This window comes from Rutilus rutilus (assembly GCF_951802725.1).
Source record: "Rutilus rutilus genome assembly, chromosome: 6".
Lineage (NCBI taxonomy): Eukaryota > Metazoa > Chordata > Actinopteri > Cypriniformes > Leuciscidae > Rutilus > Rutilus rutilus.
In genome coordinates, this window is record NC_140214.1 from 49,180,534 (window position 1) to 49,201,148 (window position 20,615).

Below are 20,615 nucleotides of genomic sequence, written 5' to 3' on the forward strand. Positions count from 1 at the left end.
CAAATAAAATAAGCATCAATATGCACTTTTTGTTTACATAAACATTAAAATAATACCATTAAAAATGATAGCCAGATTTTAAAAGTGTCTTGCAACATGTTATAGCCTACTAACATGTAAGTTACAAGTTCAAAAAGTTTTGACAAAAAAGTTTTTTATAAAAAAGATATACCTCACATATTTCAGACTTTAAATGATTATTTATAAAAAGAAAGAGTCAAAAAAAGATACATTACTGACATTTACAATGCACTTTAGCTTATCTTTTATTATTAATAGTAAAATTAGGTCCGATTTTCCCGTGGCGTCTGTCATTGCTATGCAACCATGCTCTGCGCTCTCCACAACGACAAAAAAGTTTTATTGGCTAATGGATTTCCATGGAAAAAAACGAACGCGTCGCTTCAATTATGAGCGCGCTATTACCGCTTACCGCGCGCCTACATTTGAATGAACTTGAGCGCGCAAAAGACGCGATATATGAACGGCCTGTTGGCGAGCTACCTCAAATCAGGCTCGCTAGCGATAATTTTTTCGTCAAGTTTGATCCACCTTTATCGACAAGTTTGGTGTCTACTGTCTTCCCCTGGCTTCATAAAGTTGCACTCCATGGGTGCTTCTCAATATCCCTCCTCGTCTCCTCTCTCCTCCGTCCTCCATCCTATGACCCGGAAACCGATCGAGCTCAGCCATCTTGAAGGACATCTCAATTCTCTAATTGCACCGCGAGGAGTCGAGGATCGAGGAGTGAGGAGGCTTCCAGAGGAGTCATGAGCGAGGATACACAGGTGTATCCTATGCGGAAGAGTTTTATCGACTAAAACGTGACGCACGTATAAATTCTCCTCCCCCTTCACATCGGCCACAATCATTTTGATTTATACTTTACTTTTGCAGTTTATATAAACCACACATCTCACATATTTCAACAGGGTATCTTTCTTTATTATTATTTATTATGAATTTCTTAAATAAACAAATTTCAACAACACGAGGGCAGATCCTCTGAGCGCTGCGGATGACGCGTTGAAGTGACGCTCGAGTCATCAAGGATTCCAATGTATAAAAAAAGCTTTCATTCGATCTCTCCGTCCTCGCGTCTTTTCCTTGCAGCCTTTCCTCGCATCCTACAGGGGGCGGAGCTGAGAGGAAAGGAAGCGAGGAGAGGAAACGAGGATGCACAAATAAGAATTGAGAAGCACCCCATGACTTTGGCTATGTTTCGCGCTGCCAGTGTGACAAACACATTCGTAGTGTATGGGAAACACAAAACAAATTCGCACGTGGAGTGACTGCTGAATCTATCTGATTGGCCAAAACCCAAGACCAGCCCCTGCCTACCCTATTACCGATTGGCTGAAGTTTACTGGTGTGGTTTAGTGAAAGCAAAGCGCCTCTCACGCAAACGCGAACCTGATTTTTTTTTTTTTTTTTCGCAGACACGTATGTACGCCGGAAATCCGGCGTGGCGCCGGAGCGCTATCACCCCTGTGGAAAGCCTACAAATGTCACTGAGCTGAAGCAGCTTTGCAAGGATGAGTGAGAGAAACGGACCAAAATACCTTCACAGTGGTGTAAAACACTCATAAACTACAGGAAGTGTTTAGTCGAGACTAGCTGCAATGCTGAAAGCAGAATCAAAGACACACAGCTCCCTCAAAAGCACTAAAATACATTAATCCTGTCACATAAAATATTAAGATAAGTGATTTCTACCAGATCTCACCCTCGTTTCTGTGGCAGATTTACCAGCTCTAACAGGATCATCTGAATTCTGACTCAACACTAGGTATGCAAATAACGATTAAATCACTAAATTATTAATTACTATAAACAAAAACAGCCCAATTTAAGTGTTAACTTATAAGAAGTAGAATATACATATTTAGAAAATACTTTATCCACTAAATATTATAATCCCCTGCAATTATTTGCATTACAGTGCAGCACCAAATGAATGCAGCACAAAATGAATGCTTAATGTCACTTCAGTATTACTGTGCGTTCACACCGGACGCGAATAGCATGTCAAATTCGCGCCTGCCACTTTGTGTTAATTCTCTTTATTCTCTAATTAAATAGCTCTTGACGCGCGTAAAAACAAAAGTTTTTAGAGGCGAAATCCGGAGGCGAAAGTTTCGAAACCCGTTGGCGGCCATCTTTTTTAGATGTTTATCGAGCATTAGCATTAGCATTATTCGAGAGAGTCACCGCTCGTATCAGTGTTAATTTCGTTAATGAAAACTATGACGAAAAATGTTCGTTGACGACCTTTTTTCCCCTGACTAAGACAAGACGATGAGAGACGACACCCACGTCATTAAACGATAACTGTGACTATATCAACACATGCAATATCGTTGACGAAAAAAGACGAGACTGAAATGTTTAAACATTTTTTAAACTTAAAGGTACAATATGCAATGAATTTTGCATTAAAATATCCCATAATCTCAAGGCCAGTGTTATATATTTTGTTAAGTTGATTACTTACAATATCCCAAATGTTTCCAACTCTTTTTAAATGGTGAGAAAATTGCGATTTTAACCAAGGAAACGGGGCGTTAGAGCAGGGGGGAGCTGGGAGTCGCCAGTCAATGGCGTCATATCCGCGTTACCCTCGGTTTCCGCTCGTACTGCGTGGAGTCCTGGACAAATGCGGAAGTTGTAGTTGTAGCGTCTATCAAGCAACAAACGTTAGCTTGTTTCTTGCAGTCGTTATGGAACACAATTATTCTTTACTGATTGCAGCTGGTTCTGTCGACAAAGTATGCTTAATTTTATTGCAGCTGGTTCTGTCGACAAAGTATGCTTAATTTTATATTTTCCAAATGTAGCATTCGGTAATAGTTATGTTTATGTAAGGGAAAAGGGAAGTATTATTGCTTTAGGTTTGTGTTTAGTTTATTGACATTGTTTATCACGTGTGGTGTTTATGGCCATGTAAATAAATATAGCATGTGTTATACATAAAGATTAATCAGTATTTTGGCAAATGATGTGGGTTCGAATGTACTTTTACAACAATTGTTTAGAACACGTAAAACTGCGCCGCGTTATCACAACAATGAATTCGACATACAGTAACATCTATGATAACCAATTTAGTATTAAACCTTACTTTTCTTGCGGTTAATTCATTTTAATGAAATAAAAGTGTGATGAGGTTCAAGAGTCAGGAAGGAAGAAGACAGGGGTCTGCGTGACTGGGACTCGTACTTTATTCAAAATAAAGCAAAACAAACAAAAGTCGCGCACAACGCGCATTCACCGTGGCAACCGCGGCGGCACAAAACAGTTCAAAAATGAGAGCTCGGATCCACCGGTTTTCTTTCTCTGCGTCCAATTTTCTCTTCAGTCTCTCTCTCGTTCCAGCGCGCGGCTTATAAGCGGTCTCTCCACGCGGATTCACAGCAATAAGACACAGGTGTTCGTCATTTGCACTTGACCTACTTGTGTCCCGCTCGTCTCTTCTCTCTCCCATTACAGACCGCGCTGAACCACGCCCCCTCGCCACAAAAAGCATGTCATTATAAAAAAAGAACTTAGCCTCATCCATGAACATGATTTTTCGATTCCCGTCTGACTGATTTACATCCACGGTGGAGTTTAAAACGACAGTTCCCATCATTCCACGCTCCTTCACATCGTCATCAAGCTACGCCGTTGTTGTTGTTTGGAATGTAGCGCCCTCTAGAGGCCAAAAATTCTTGCATATTGTATCTTTAACCAAAACCACTTGTTTGTGTCAAATAAAGGAGACGACAACACATTGTTTTTTACGAGCGTTCATGCTTACGGTTGCCAGATTTTAATAATTAAACCCCCAGTCAGAGCTTCACTGTTAAAAGAACACGTTTTCTACCCGGTCTTTTCAATAGTATCTGGCAACCATGCGCGCGCGCTCTCTACACTGCTGAAGAACCACGGATGATCTGAAAACACAGACGAGTAAGCTGGAGTTTAGCGATCTTCATTTGAGATTTTCTACTTAAATTAAAGTGTCGTTCAGTCGGTCTGTGTTCTGCCACGAGCCGTTTGCGCTATCTGTGCTACTAAATCTGCGATCAAAATATAGGCTGATATCCAGCAGTGTTTTTAATGTTGATCATATTATACGAGCAAGAATGCAATGTTTCCTGAATATCCACACGATTTCAAATGTGACATTGATTTTATACAACAGTTCAACAAACAGATGGGTAACATTAAGAGATGTACTACATTTAAAACAGTATTGTCAGTAGGCTTATTGCTCTATTTTGCAACGAAAGCCACAGCAGAACTGCAGCATTATATATTGTCCCTTAATGGAAAAAGTGTGACTGCAGTCTAAGTGGAAGAGAGGGGGTACCAGAGGGTAGGGCACTCTAAAAACCACTGAACTAAGGAAAAGGGGTATGTAGAATTGCACAAGTGCTACTGCTAAAGAGTGCAATGTCAATACAGCCTGTTACCTTAATTTACATTTCTCATAAGCTTAACTGAATTGGCCTAGAGATAAAAAAATTTGGAAATTTTTTGTCTAAAGACTACATATATATAGCTACCAAAATTAATGTCGGTAACTGCAGTTTGACTAAAAGTTGACAAAAAATGCAATGACTTTTCGTCAACTAAAACTAGACTAAAACTATGAAAGACAAAATGACTAAAATGTGACTAAGACCAATAAGTATTTTCATCTCAAGATGAAAACTAAGACTAAATCAAAAATGGCTGCCAAAATTAACACTGGCTCGTATATGCTCTGGAGAGCAGAACAGCTGCGTAGGGGACATCATCGCTGTACTCGGGTCCACCAGACCCTCCGGAGGGTTTCAGGAGTTTCACAATTTGCTCCAGGAGCTAGGTTTGGTGGACCTAACGGTGAGGACGCTGACGAGGACAGCGTAGGCCGTATAAGCCTCGGCCTCGAGTGGTCGCTGCCTGACGAGCCCGCGCTGTACAGCCCGGCGCGAGGTTCACCCTCGCCCACACCTACTCTGTCATTTATTTTTGTTTTGATAATAAATGGAGCCAGCCTCCAAAAGTGAAACCTGTCCTGTGATTTTTTTTGTTTTTTTTGTTTTTATACACTAAATTGTGTTTGTTGTCTTTACATTAGATTAATAATGTTTCATATATCTAGAATAGATATGGAATAAATAGCATTCAATACAAAATGAGTATCTCTCATATATTGAAATACAGTTTTTATGTGAAAGATTTGCTTTGTTGTGCATTTTAGTCATATTACAAAATAATTTATTGAGCCCAAACATAAAATAACATTATAAACTGTCACTTCACCACGTGACAGCAGCAAACAGGCTCCTGATTGGTTAACGCGGCGCGAATTGACGCAGAAGTTCAGATTTTTCAACTCGGGCGGCAGACGCGAATTCGCGTCGAACGCGTGAATGCACAAAAAGCACTAATAAAATTATTCGCGCTTAACGCGCCAGACGCTCAATTCGCGCCATTCGCACGAACTTGACGCGCGAATGAGGCGTATTCTCGTCTACCGCGCCGTGCTCTACGCCTAATTCGCGCCGCAGGAATTTTTTATGCGCATAACGCGTCTTTGCATTGACTTAACATTGAAATCACTCGCGCCTGACGCGCTATTCGCGTCCGGTGTGAACGCACCATTACTCAGTGAAAAAAACAGCACAATGACAACCTCGCTTATATTGAACATCAAACTTTTATCAACAAAACAAATAAGACAGATGGCATAGTATATACCCCCATTGTAACACTGAGAAATGAAGGTCTTTGGATTTCCCCCTAAATCTAAAACAAATTCTTAGTTTGTGGTTCATTAGTATTAATGAAAATACATCAATAATAAAATAGTACAATCATAAATTCACTTATATTAAACATTGGACTTTTATTAACAAAATTGATAAGAAGGATGATATGCTATACCCATATTGTAACAAATAAATAAAAGATCTTTGGATTGCTTAGTTTGTGGCTCATTATTATTTTGAATGAAAAACACAACAACAATAGAACAAAGACAAACCTTCATAACTTCATCAAATTCTTATTCATAACTTTTAGCCTCCGGGATCATCCTGTTAGTCATTGCACCTTACTTTAGTCATGTGACTCCTTTGGCTCAACTTACCTCAGTATCTCCAATTTACACTTCAGTCCAGTGCAGAGCAGCTTCACTCCTGAATCCTGCAGATTATTATTGGTCATGTTCAGCTCTTTCAGATTGGTGTCTGATCCAAGAACTGCAGCCAGAGCTGAACAGCTTTTTTCTGTTAAGTTACAATCATTTAACCTACAATAAATCACAACACAGAATTAGATGGAACACATACAATACCTTTTCTAAATACAAATATTAAATGTTCCATTATTATTTTTTACATAAACAGCATACAATGCATTCAAACAGCATTCATCTACAAAAAACACTATTTCCTGTACATTAGTACTTTTTATTCAGTGACAAATTTAATAGATAAAATGAAGCATGTTTGAAAAAAAATATTTTTATAGCTATAGGATTTCTTCCCTATTTCTGTCAGCTGATGGAGTTTGGGTTTTTTTCCACTGTTGCCTCTGGCTTCCTTAGTTGGAGACACTTAATATACAACACTATTATTGACTTGACTGCACCGACACTATTAGATGAGACAGTTCACACTTTTATGGCAAGTTAAAGGCCTTTCACTATAATACTAAAAATGCCTTCATTCACATGTACATGTCTTTTTGATATAAAATCTTTAATGATTTAAGTAAAGCTAAGATTACTTAAACCTAAGAAATTGTATTTGTTTTTAATATTTCAAGATAAAGTTTAACCGACGACTGATGCCGATATCTTAGAGAGCAGGGTGATCAATGGGTGATATATCATTAATTTAAAGATAGTAAAAAAGCATCTATAACAATTACTGAAATTAAATGTATAGTTATTTTTACTTAATATTTACTTCATTAGAAAAAAAATATGAAAAAAAAGATTTTGAACTAAGTTCAAAAAAAGTAAACTTTTTTGTATAAAAAAAAATCTTAATGTGTACACTAAATATGATACAACAGGCTTTTGATAAATGTTTATTTGTAAATCTCTCGATCTACATGTTACATTACATTATTATTACATTAAACTACAGTATTTTTCACCAATAAAGTAATTGTTTAAAAATATATGAATATGTGAATAAAGAGGAAGTAAACACTGCAACAGGGCACTCAGTAATCTGGTAATATCGTGCGCACTGGTAATCATATTTTTTCAAATAAAGACAAGGTAATGCTAATATTACATACAGCACACAGTGAAAACTATATGAATATGACACAGTGGATATAGCACAGCATATTTTAATATGAAGGATTTAAAGTTTTTCGATCGCGTCTCCCGAAGCTGATCTTCTGTTGGCATTCACTCACTTCACTCAACCGTCACTCGCAGTCACATGTTTATCAGGCTAGAAATGCACACCTCACAAGATATCACAGCTGGATTCCATTAAATCTGCAAGGTTTGTGATATTAAATGTTCATTAGATATTCAGAGATTTGTTTAAATGATGTAGATGCGCATTTGCTGAATGTTGACAGTAAATGAGAAAGTATTTTGGCCAGATTGTTTGCCTTTTCTGCAACAAATAATATAAAAGCAACGCTTTACTTTTTCGCATACCATTAACTTTCTTTGTTTACCAGTTCTGTCTAACAAAGTATTAGATATGACTGACAGAGATTGTAAACTAATGAAGACAGAGAATGTGAGTGAGCGCTGTATGATCAGGCGCTGGTGTTCTCAGCACCGCCCGTCAAAATAAAAGTCCCGCTTCCAACACATCGGCCAATCAGAAAAACGTATCGGCCAATGCCGATATTTTAAAAGTGCCAAATATCGGCCGATATATCGGTCGACCACTAATGACGATGATGACTAAACAGGTGACACAACTGAACTGATAATGACGGTAACCATAGAAACAACGGAGTGGCGGGAAAAGAACAAAGGCAAACAGGAACCAAGCAAAACTTAAACTGAAAGTCCAAACAAACGCTGACACGTGACAGGGACAACTAATATATGATGTGGTAATATATATGTACTTTATTTAAGCCTGTTTTATAAAAATCTCAATGTTTTATATTATAACCTTTCAGAATGTCATCTTATTTGTTGGCAATATAAATAACATCTGTACCAAATTACATTATTTCACCCCAGTTTGGGTATATCAATAAAATAAGTATGAACATGAGCTAATATATAATTCTATACAAGTCATTAAAGTCTGGTGTATCATATGATACAAGACAAACATGCAAACATGGTCTTTGATATTTTGTCTAAAGGTTTGATAAACTCTTTTTTGTCTCCACAAAAAAAAAAAAAAAAAAAAAAAATCCAGACTATAATTTCATATGTCAGGCTTTACAGGGACAAGTTCATGTTCATGATAAGGAATCACTAGAGAGTAATGTAGATAAAGACATTTTTCAGATGAGAGCAAAACATGACAAAATTAATTAAAAGACTTACAGAGCTCTTCTGGAGGTTTTGATGACTGCCGATAATCTAATGAGACACTCGTCTGATTTCTTGAATTTCTGAAGCTCAAACTCCTCCAGCTCTTCCTCTGATGTCAACAACACAAAGGCTAAAGCAGACCACTGGGCAGGTGAAAGGTCACCAGATGAGAGACTTCCTTTGCTAAGGTGGGTCTGAATCTCTTTCACCAGAGTTTGGTCGTTCAGCTCATTCAGACAGTAGAACAGATTGATGGATCTCTCTGCAGGAAGATCATCTTCTAATTTCTGCTTGATGTACTGAACTATTTCCTTGTTGCTCTGGTCATTGCCGTCTTGCCGTGTCAACAGACCTCGTAAGAGTCGTCGATTGGACTGGAGTGACAGACCGAGGAGGAAGCGAAGGAAAAGGTCCAGGTGTCCATTGTCACTCTCGAGCGCCTTGTCCACTGCAGTCTTGAGGAAATCAATCATGGTTTCATTTCTGTTTTCCTGTTCTGTAGACTCATGATCAAACACACTTGTCTTGTTGATGTCTAGAAACAGATGTGCATAAAGGGCTGCAATAAACTCTTGAATGCTCAAGTGAACAAAGCAGTACATGGTACCAAGAACGATCCCTGTTTCCTCTTTAAAGATCTGGGTACACATGCCTGAGTACACTGATGCCTTATAGACGTCAATACCACAGGCTTCCAGGTCTGTGTCATAGAAGATCAGGTTGTTTCTTTCCAGCTGATGAAATGCCAGTTTCCCCAGTGAAAGGATGGCGTCTTTATCCCAGGAAACATCTGGTGTGTATTCTCCATCATACTTTCGGCGGCTCTGCTGGATCTGGAAGCGGAGAAAGTGTGTGTACATTTGTGTCAGAGTCTTGGGAGTGTCTTCAGTGTTTGATTCCTGCAGTGTTTTAGAGATCTCATCAGCCTGAGTGTTTTTCACATCATTATTTCTTTTCTCCTCCAGAATGTTCTGGAGAACCGTGGCTGAAATCCAGCAGAAGACTGGGATGTGGCACATGATAAAGAGACTCTTTGATTGTTTAATGTGATCTAGGATTGTGTTGGCCTGATTATGATCAGTGAATCTTTTTTTGAAGTACTCTTCCTTCTGTGCGTCACTGAATCCTCGTATCTCTGTCAGCCGGTCGATACAGTCAGGAGGAATCTTACTGGCAGCTGCTGGTCTGGTGGTGATCCAGATGAGAGCAGAAGGAAGCAGATTTCCCTTCATGAGGTTCGTTAGGAGAACATCCAGAGAGGCTGGTGACGATACATCACGCCACGTCTCATTACAATCAAACTTCAGAGGAAGGCGACATTCGTCCAGTCCATCAAGGATGAACAGCACTTTGAACTGAATCCTTCTTGTAAGGTTCAGTCCTTTTGTCTCTGGGAAAAACTGAGTTATAAGGTCCATCAAACTTAGTTTTTCTTTCTCCTTTAAGTTCATCTCTCTGAATGGAAGAGGAAATATGAAGCTGATATCTTGATTTTCTTTTCCTTCAGCCCAGTCCAGAACAAACTTTTGCACAGAGACTGATTTCCCGATGCCAGCGACTCCTTTTGTCAGTACAGTTCGGATCTCCTCGTCTTGTTCAGGAGCTTCAAACAAATTTGTGCATTCGACCTGTATCTCTTGTGCTTCATGACGCCTGGAAGCAACTTCAATCTGTCTCACCTCATGTTCAGTATTGACCTGTTCACTGCCACCCTGAGTGATATAGAGATCTGTGTAGATGTTATTCAGAAGTGTGGAGTCACCTTGCTTCGCAATTCCTTCAAACACACACTGATACTTCTTCTTTAGGCCACATTTCAGCTGAGGAATGAAGAACAGCTCACCTAAACACAGGAACAGAAAATAGACAGTTTTAGTCTTCATTTTCTCTCCTACATTTATAAGAGACAATCAGACAGATGATCATGAGTCTCTCACCTTCTAGAGCATCAGCAGCTTCATCTTGCTTCATCTCTCTCAGGTAATGTAGTGTGAGATCAAGAGCTGATTCTGTGATACTGGATCTGTTCTCAATAAAGTCCTTCACAAAGTGTTGTGTGTTCTCTTTGTGTAATATTTTCTTAAACTTCTCCAGTTCATTCTTCAGAAACGTGATTATTTTGCTCTCAAGATCCTACAAACCGAAGTAAGAGAAAAGACAGAGTAACACAATTTAAGCCTAAATCTACATTTGGTCAACACTATTTATTCAATAATTATAATACATGTACATAAAAAAATCCAGTTAAAAGACTAACATGCTAACCAAGTTGTGCTAAAATGTGTTTAAAAGGAAAAATAAGTGATCAAGAAAAATGTAATTAAATTTCTTTGTTCAATAACATATTTGGTTTGTTAGAAATATTAAACATTTATAAAAATGTGTTTTCCTTTTCAAACAAAAGTAAGAGAAAAGACACAATTTAAACCAAATTGTACATCTACATTTGGTCAACACAATTTATTCAATAACTATAATATCTATACAAAAATCCAGTTAAAAGACTAACATGTTAACCAGCTGATATTTTTAACAAATAGAAAAATAAAACATGTATAAGAGCTTCAAAGGACAAAATGGATCTGGAGGAATTAAATCAAATGTCTTTGTTCAATAACATATTTGTTGTTGTAAATATTAAACATTTATAAAAATGTGTTTTCCTACCTGGAAGATTCCTAGAAGATTGTGTTTGAAATTCTCGTGGTTCCTGTGAGTCTGAACGTCTGAGTCTACTGTCTCATACTGAAGCCTGTAATCAAATAAATCAAATAAATACTGATTTTCCAGGCAAAATTTCACAGAAAGAGAAAAAGCATTAGCTGTGAATACTCTGATATTTATCAGATCAAATATTTATCAGAGTATTAAATGATAAATATCATGATAAATGATTCAATGATAAATAATGATAAATATTTGATCTAAAAATGTTTCATGATTGATATTCACTGATACAACTTTTAAACACAGTCAATGTGTGACAAAAAATTAGAAACTCATGAAATACCTTTCATTAGATGATGGTGTTTTCTCACTGAAGTTTGGTCCTCCTCCTTCTTTAGACCGATCACTCTTCAGAGACACAGAGCTGGACACACGTGAGCCTGATCTTACACTGATGACACAAAGAACAGAGAGAGAGAGAAAACACTTTAGTAAAGGAGGATCAACTGTGTGTGAAACACATCTGTGTCTTTATCTAATCCTCCACAGAAATACACACACTCACACAATTTACAGTTTTATAGTTAATGATTGTTTTATTTCATTCATATATTGGTTTAACAATTTCTTTAATATACATGAGAGAGATTAAACATGTTAAAAAATACTTGACTCTAATTTAAACATGTAGAGTTTGTGTTTATTGACAGAAATAGAGAGCAGAAATGTCTGTGTGACACAGTTGTGTTAGCATACTTGAATTAAATTAAGTGTATAGTTGTTTACTAATGTCTGTCAATAATTTTATGATCTAAAAACTAAAGTCATTTATTTAGATTAATTCAGCGTCTAGATTGGATTAAAGCATTTGCAAATATAAAACAATATAAATAAAACAATGCTTAAAGTTGTTGTTATTGACAGGGAAACACAAAGTCCAGTGGAGTTTAAACTGCTGAAAACAGACGCAGTCTTACCTGTGTTTCTCTGAGAGACTCATCTGAGAGAGAGAGTCCTTTCCTCTTTCCTCTGACATACTGCAGCTAAACTGACACTGAAAACTGATCAGCACTGCTTTCTGAAAACACTCAATCCTTCAGCATCACCTGGAAATGACACCATTTTACACAGATGAAGAACATCTTATTTAAGACAATAATGAAGAATGCTGAGTTATCATCAACAACAGCAACAGCAAAAACTATCTTTAAAATAAAGTGAGTTACAGACAAATATATTGCCATGTAAAATAACCGAATGGTCTTAATCATTTCTGATTGTGTCATGCATTTGAGGATGAACCCAAGCGCAGACAGAATGCACTATACACAAGGTTAGTGATGTTACATATGACACTTGAGCTTCGATGCGCGTATCACACAAGCAACACAATTTCTAGTGAAGCCCCGTATCGGGGTGTGTGTCGGTTTACTAGAGTCACGTGATCGATGACAAACGAAGCCTCACTTTCTCTCCAGTCACGTGCGCGTTTCGCTTTGGGTGTCAGAAGGCTCGAACTCCAGATCGTATTTAACGAGTCATTGTTGCCTCAGTCTGGTTGATGGGTTTGTGAGGAGAGTGCTGTACTTTGAAAGTTAATCAATATATTACATTTAAATAAGCAAAATGTATTTTTCGCTACTTAGGTTATTATTTTTGTTGTTGTGTCTTTTTGTTTTTGTAAAATCTTTGCACTTTTTGGTGATTTTAGGTAATTTGGTGTTGGTATTTGGGTTTAGGGTGGGATTAGGGGAGAGGGGAGAGGGTGTTTGGTGAATGGTTTGTATTTAAGCGATGGCAACAGCCAAAAATAATACAAATAATTAAAAACTATCAACTTTCTGTCATTCCTACAGTTACATAAGCACTATCAGTAACAAGTGTCATACGCACATTTAATAACAGATGATCCTATCAGACAATGTCCTTATTCATTGTGTGTGTGTGTGTGTGTGTGTGTGTGTGTGTGTGTATAGAGGAGAGAGAGAGAGAGAGAGAGAGAGAGAGAGAGAGAGAGAGAGAGAGAGAGAGAGAGAGAGAGAGAGAGAGAGAGAGAGAGAAGGCCTACATTAGATCTTATTGAATCATATAAGCTCATTTTATATTTTAATTGTCACACTTTAATGGGTAAAATAATGTATTTAATGAACAAAACAAACACAAACATGTAAGGTTTGTATTTGTACACATAACATTGAAACTATGGAGTGTGTTGTGGTTGCTTCACCTGCCAGAGCTTCTTACACAGGCTTCTGGCTGCTTTAATTTAAATAAGCACTTTCTCTCCCCCCTCCCCCTCCCCCCTTCGTTTTTTTATTTTATTTACAAATATCAACATTGTTATCATCAACATGATTAATATATATGAATACAGATTATTTATATTTATATCCAAAAACTCTATTTGATCGTCTCAGCATCAGGTGATAACTGGAGACGCGTACAAAGGTATGATACTGTAGCTCAAACAGTAGAGCGTTGGCGCTTGTAATTCTAAGATCACGAGTTCGAGTCCCAGGGAAAGCAAGAATAAGGTGTGTGTGTGTGTGTGTGTGTGTGTGTGTGTGTGTGTGTGTGTGTGTGTGTGTGTGTGTGTGTGTGTGTCATGAGAAAAAGCCGCTGTTTTGTTTGAGCGCGATTATTGTTTGGAAAAGACGCACAGTATCTAATAAAACACACGATCCACAGCAAGCCGACCCCGTCTCCTTCCTTCTTCCCACAAACGAACTTTTGTGGACGGACGTCAACATTAGACGTGCGGAAGACGTCGGAAAAAAACGTCATCTGGCGTCACAGTCTGCACCTTCAAGGGGAGCAAAATTGGACGTGCAAAAACGACGTAGAAAATACGTCGTTTCGACGTGTCTATGCGCAGTGGGGAAGAACAGCCTTCTGTAACTTCACATTTAAATCTCGCTTAATATACAATATAAAGAATGTATTAAACTTACTCACAGTCTTGTCCACTAAGAAGAGAGTTTATCAGTATGTTAAACTCAGTAACGCTTGTTGTCAGTCCGCGCGCGTCGTTCTCCTCACTAAAAGTGTACGTGCGCCCGAAAGCCCAAAATGGCGTACGCCATTATATTTATTATATAAATAATATGTATGTATGTATATATATATATATATATATATATATATATATATATATATATATATATGTATAATTATACATTTATATTTATTGAATATAAAAACTGTTGAGTAATTTAATGATTTCATGTAATTTAAGTGTTTAACTCCATTAATGAGAATGGCATATTTAATCTAAATGTTTATATCAGAAGTAAAACATATTTTAAATCATTATTTTATTTATTTAAACTGTAATTGTGAGCATGCACTGTATTTATGATTATGACTCATAAAGAAGATGTACTGTGTCCTTCATCTGCCGTTAGATATAGGCCTATGCGTCAGTTCCACTAAACGGCCCAGCGCGCTCGCTGCCGCGGACATGTAGGAATGGATGGATGTTTGCTTCATGTGATAGGCTTGGTGAGTGAAATTATGGTTGTATTATCTCTCTGTATATGTATAATTTTCTTAAAATGTTCTGTCTAAAAGTGACCAAAACGACATTTAACTCCAGCTCACCATCGGTTCGCCAAACTGCTCGTCTCCAGAACGTTCGTACACATGGGTCACAGTTTGCGTGCAGATGCGCACATTCTCCGTCAAGTTTGTTTTTATAAATCACATCTTCTGCGTCGGAAGTGTCGTCCGCCTCTCTCAGGGCCTGTTCTGTGATAAACGAGCCCCAGATGCTGTTACTTTCGTTTTCCTCTTCTCCGTGTGTTTCACAGGAGGGCACACCGACACCTACTGCACTGGAGCGGGATATTATACCACATATATCTCTAAATCCTGTTTGATGTATGTTAATGCTTTATAAATGAATTAACTGTTTACTAATGCTTAACTAGTGATTAATAGCGTGGAGTTATAATAAAGTAACTGAAAGTTCCAGTTAAACAGCAGCTCTACAGTCTCAGAGCCTCTCTAGGACAGCAGCCATTCAGACAATAGAGAAGTGTGAGCGACGTGTGTTAATGGAACATTTTTGCCCATTTTTTGGAAAATGCAGTTTTAAAATAAAAAATAATAATTTTAACCACTAGATGCCTATAGAGCTCCAGTATATGCTATTTGCTATTAGACTACCTGAAAGATATCTTTTCACAAGTTGGATTCAGTTGGATTCATATCTAAATATTATAAAATCACAATTATAACAAAAATAAAATATTTTTGTCAAAGCTTAGCATTTTTTTGTACCAAAAAAACCCAGTTTTTCAATAATGTTACATTATGATTAGAATCAAACCTGAACAAAATGTTACAAAGAGAAATGTTGGAGTCTTAAGATTTTATCATTTATTTCAATCATTAATTTTTATCTAATTCTAGATTCTAGACACACACAATTGTGTGTGTGTGTGTGTGTGTGTGTGTGTGTGTGTGTGTGTGTGTGTGTGTGTGTGTGTGTGTGTGTCTGAGAGATAAAGAGAGAGAGAGTGTGTGAGTACACATTGTCGATGTGCCAGTGTCACCACACCACTTTATATTTGTAGTGGTTCTGCATTTTGGATGATTTTATTTGACAAATTATAGCCTTACAAATGTTCCTGTGTGTGTGTATGCGTGTGTGTGTGTGTGTGTGTGTGTGTGTGTGTGTGTGTGTGTGTGTGTGTGTGTGTGTGTTTACATTTTCAATGTGTCAGTGTCACCAATTTATTTTTGTGGTGGTACTGCATTTTGGATAATTTTATTTGACAAATTATAGCCTTACAAATGTTCCTGTGTGTGTGTGTGTGTGTGTGTGTGTGTGTGTGTGTGTGTGTGTGTGTGTGTGTGTGTGTGTGTGTGTGTGTGTGTGTGTGTGTGTGTGTGTGTGTGAGAGAGAGAGAGAGAGAGAGTGTGTGAGTACACATTGTCGGTGTCAGTGTCACCACTTTATATTTGTGTTGGTTCTGCATTTTGGATGATTTTATTTGACAAATTATAGCCTTACAAATGTGTGTGTGTGTGTGTGTGTGTGTGTGTGTGTGTGTGTGTGCACATTTTCAATGTGTCAGTGTCACCAATTTATTTTTGTGGTGGTACTGCATTTTGGATGATTTTATTTTACAAATGATAAAAGAACAGTTTTTATAGTCTCAAAAATGTATTCCTCTATATGTGTGTGTGTGTGTGTGTGTGTGTGTACACGCGTGTTGTGAGCAATATAATTTAGCATTGTGGATGTTTTTTGCATTGGTGGAAGTGTGCCACTTAATTTGTGCCATTTCTGTCGATGTATTCTGCGTTGTTTCTGATTTTGATGATGAATTTTGTCTATTTTGATTGCGGGGTCTCCAGAGACCCCGAAGACCACGAGTGTCACAATTTTTGTCACGCTAACATAAAAACAGATATCATTCCAATTTAATTTTTTTTTTGTAGATCTAGAAAGTGTTGAGAGCCGTAGAAGGTTTCATACCATTTGGACAAAGGGAAACATTTTTTTAATTTGAGTAAAAGTCATTTGGGGTCCCAAAAGACCCCATAAACCATCAGAGGGTTAAACATAATGGATCTCTAATCAGCAAAAAAGTGGGAACATTTTGTCATTAATGCAGGGCTTTGAAAAAGTTTTCAAGACAACATATCAAAATAATATTTTCTCATAGCAGGTTCTGCTGATTTGTCATCTTCATTTAATTGTATTTCATCAATTATAGTGTCAATTAGTATTATAATTTTTTTATCTTTAATAAAGATTGTTTATAGCCTAAAGATGACAGTTGTATAAATGTCAATTATATTTAGCCAGAAATGTAAGAAAAATGTAAGGTTTATTTAGAATAAAAATATTGTTTATATATATATATATATATATATTTATTTTTTTTTTTTACATATTTAAATATTTTAAGGGAGTTTAAAATATAACCCTTTGTGGGGTCACTTTGACACACCTAGGAACAGTGAATCGCAACCTTTTTGACTTCAATGTCCCCTTATATTCTCCACAACAAATCCTGTACATTTGTTATAAAAATAGCCAAATAATGAGAAATATCTTTTCTCATTGGTGGATTTAGTTTTGTCATAATTTTAAGTCATCTTGAGGCCCCAGTGGAAGTTTGTCCAGGTCTGCACTAGAAGTTAGATGACACTGCTAGCAAGATAAGCAAGGTTACACCGAGTAGGCTACATCATGTTCCTGGCTCAACATCTTTGATGATCCTGGAACAGCATTCGACCAATTAGATTTGAAGATTGCAGTTGTGTCAAGTTTAGGCTTACAACCATGCTTTTAGATCAATGTTATTATCATTTCCCTCTGATTGTAGGTTTAGGGTTAGGGTTAGGGTTAGGGTTAGGACTATTTTTATGGACAGGAATGTTGTTCCAAGATCAACAAAATATATTGATACAGGAGCATGTACTTGGCAAAATCACTGTGCCCCAAGCTTTGCACAAACAGCAACTAAAGTATCTTCTTGCACATCCCAAAACCATAAAAAGTCTTCATAAGTTTGAACCTAGACACTTGAATTTTTCTAGACACTGTACCTACAAAACATATGTTAGCAATAGCATATATGTCATAGATGTAAGTACATGTAGCCTCACATCCAGCCTAAGTGTCTACTCCATCCATACCAAAAAATATTGTTAAATGATGTTAAAAAAATGTTTAACAAATATTCAGGCCATTACAGTTTCAATCTTTGTCCCTTTTAAGCTAAATTAGCCATTTTCAGAAGTGTGGCATCCAATCCAGAAATGGACTTACCACGTAGGTTTTAATTTTTGGGAAACACAAAGAATATTTGCCACGTCGAATGTGAGCCAAGTTAGACTTACACCCTGCAATGCAGACTGTGCCGTATATATTTCCCAAATTGTAATTAATTATTTGGGCAATATTTGCCATGTCAAATGGGGGCCACTTTTGCCTCACATCGAGATGAGATAGTGCCACTGAGCCATATCTTTGCCAAAACTGGCCCAGATGTGTTTTAAGATAACTGGGCCACATTTGCAGCATTATATGTGGGCCACTTTTGGCTCACATCCAGATGAGACAGTGCCACTGAGCCATATCTTTGCCAAAACTGGCCCAGATGTGATTTAAGATAACTGGGCCACATTTGCAGCATCATATGTGGGCCACTTTTGGTTCACACCCAGATGAGCCAGAGCTCACTGAGCCATATCATTGCCAAAACTGGCCTAGATGTGTTTTAAGATAACTGGGCCACATTTGGATCATCATATATGGGCCACTTTTGGCTCACACCCAGATGAGCAAGTGCTCACTGAGCCATATCATTGCCAAAACTGGCCCAGATGTGTTTTAAGATAACTGGGCCACATTTGCAGCATTATATGTGGGCCACTTTTGGCTCACATCCAGATGAGACAGTGCCACTGAGCCATATCTTTGCCAAAACTGGCCCAGATGTGTTTTAAGATAACTGGGCCACATTTGCTGAAACATATGTGGGCCACTTTTGGCTCACACCCAAATGAGCCAGTGCTCACTGAGCCATATCTTTGCCAAAACTGGCCCAGATGTGATTTAAGATAACTGGGCCACATTTGCAGCATCATATGTGGGCCACTTTTGGTTCACACCCAGATGAGCCAGGGCTCATTGAGCCATATCATTGCCAAAACTGGCCCAGATGTGTTTTAAGATAACTGGGCCACATTTGGATCATCATATGTGGGCCACTTTTGGCTCACACCCAGATGAGCAAGTGCTCACTGAGCCGTATCTTTGCCAAAACTGGCCCAGATGTGTTTTAAGATAACTGGGCCACATTTGCAGCATTATATGTGGGCCACTTTTGGCTCACATTCAGATGAGACAGTGCCACTGAGCCATATCTTTGCCAAAACTGGCCCAGACGTGTTTTAAGATAACTGGGCCACATTTGCTGAAACATATGTGGGCCACTTTTGGCTCACACCCAAATGAGCCAGTGCTCACTGAGCCATATCATTGCCAAAACTGGCCCAGATGTGTTTTAAGATAACTGGGCCACATTTGCAGCAATATATGTGGGCCACTTTTGGCTCACACCCAGATGAGCCAGAGCTCACTGAGCCATATCTTTGCCCAAACTGCCCCAGATGTGTTTTAAGATAACTGGGCCACATTTGCAGCATTATATGTGGGCCACTTTTGGCTCACATCCAGATGAGACAGTGCCACTGAGCCATATCTTTGCCAAAATTGGCCCAGATGGGATTTAAGATAACTGGGCCACATTTGCAGCATCATATGTGGGCCACTTTTGGTTCACACCCAGATGAGCCAGAGCTCACTGAGCCATATCATTGCCAAAACTGGCCTAGATGTGTTTTAAGATAACTGGGCCACATTTGGATCATCATATATGGGCCACTTTTGGCTCACACCCAGATGAGCAAGTGCTCACTGAGCCATATCATTGCCAAAACTGGCCCAGATGTGTTTTAAGATAACTGGGCCACATTTGCAGCATTATATGTGGGCCACTTTTGGCTCACATCCAGATGAGACAGTGCCACTGAGCCATATCTTTGCCAAAACTGGCCCAGATGTGTTTTAAGATAACTGGGCCACATTTGCTGAAACATATGTGGGCCACTTTTGGCTCACACCCAAATGAGCCAGTGCTCACTGAGCCATATCTTTGCCAAAACTGGCCCAGATGTGATTTAAGATAACTGGGCCACATTTGCAGCATCATATGTGGGCCACTTTTGGTTCACACCCAGATGAGCCAGGGCTCATTGAGCCATATATTTGCCAAAACTGGCCCAGATGTGTTTTAAGATAACTGGGCCACATTTGGATCATCATATGTGGGCCACTTTTGGCTCACACCCAGATGAGCAAGTGCTCACTGAGCCGTATCTTTGCCAAAACTGGCCCAGATGTGTTTTAAGATAACTGGGCCACATTTGGATCATCATATGTGGGCCACTTTTGGCTCACACCCAGATGAGCAAGTGCTCACTGAGCCGTATCTTTGCCAAAACTGGCCCAGATGTGTTTTAAGATAACTGGGCCACATTTGCAGCATTATATGTGGGCCACTTTTGGCTCACATTCAGATGAGACAGTGCCACTGAGCCATATCTTTGCCAAAACTGGCCCAGACGTGTTTTAAGATAACTGGGCCACATTTGCTGAAACATATGTGGGCCACTTTTGGCTCACACCCAAATGAGCCAGTGCTCACTGAGCCATATCATTGCCAAAACTTGCCCAGATGTGTTTTAAGATAACTGGGCCACATTTGCAGCATCATATGGGCCACTTTTGGCTCACACCCAGATGAGCCAGAGCTCACTGAGCCATATCTTTGCCCAAACTGCCCCAGATGTGTTTTAAGATAACTGGGCCACATTTGCAGCATTATATGTGGGCCACTTTTGGCTCAAACCCAGATGA

The 20,615-nt window shown here is 38.4% G+C and overlaps 2 protein-coding genes across 2 annotated transcripts in view; both read right to left on the reverse strand.

Moving 5' to 3' along the window:
• LOC311291902 (uncharacterized protein) overlaps positions 1 to 20,615 on the reverse strand; it is a 322,068-nt gene that overhangs the window by 124,546 nt on the left and 176,907 nt on the right. The window lies entirely within an intron of this gene.
• Positions 8,515 to 20,615, reverse strand: part of LOC311291904 (protein NLRC3-like) — a gene marked incomplete at its 3' end in the record, with an annotated part of 146,391 nt that continues 134,290 nt past the window's right edge. Inside the window, exons 6-7 of the mRNA XM_084411259.1 lie at positions 10,444 to 10,639; positions 8,515 to 10,349 (exon numbers count right to left, since the gene is read on the reverse strand). Of these exons, the coding sequence (XP_084267385.1) occupies positions 8,515 to 10,349; positions 10,444 to 10,639 (2,031 nt within the window). The remainder of the gene's footprint in view (positions 10,350 to 10,443; positions 10,640 to 20,615) is intronic.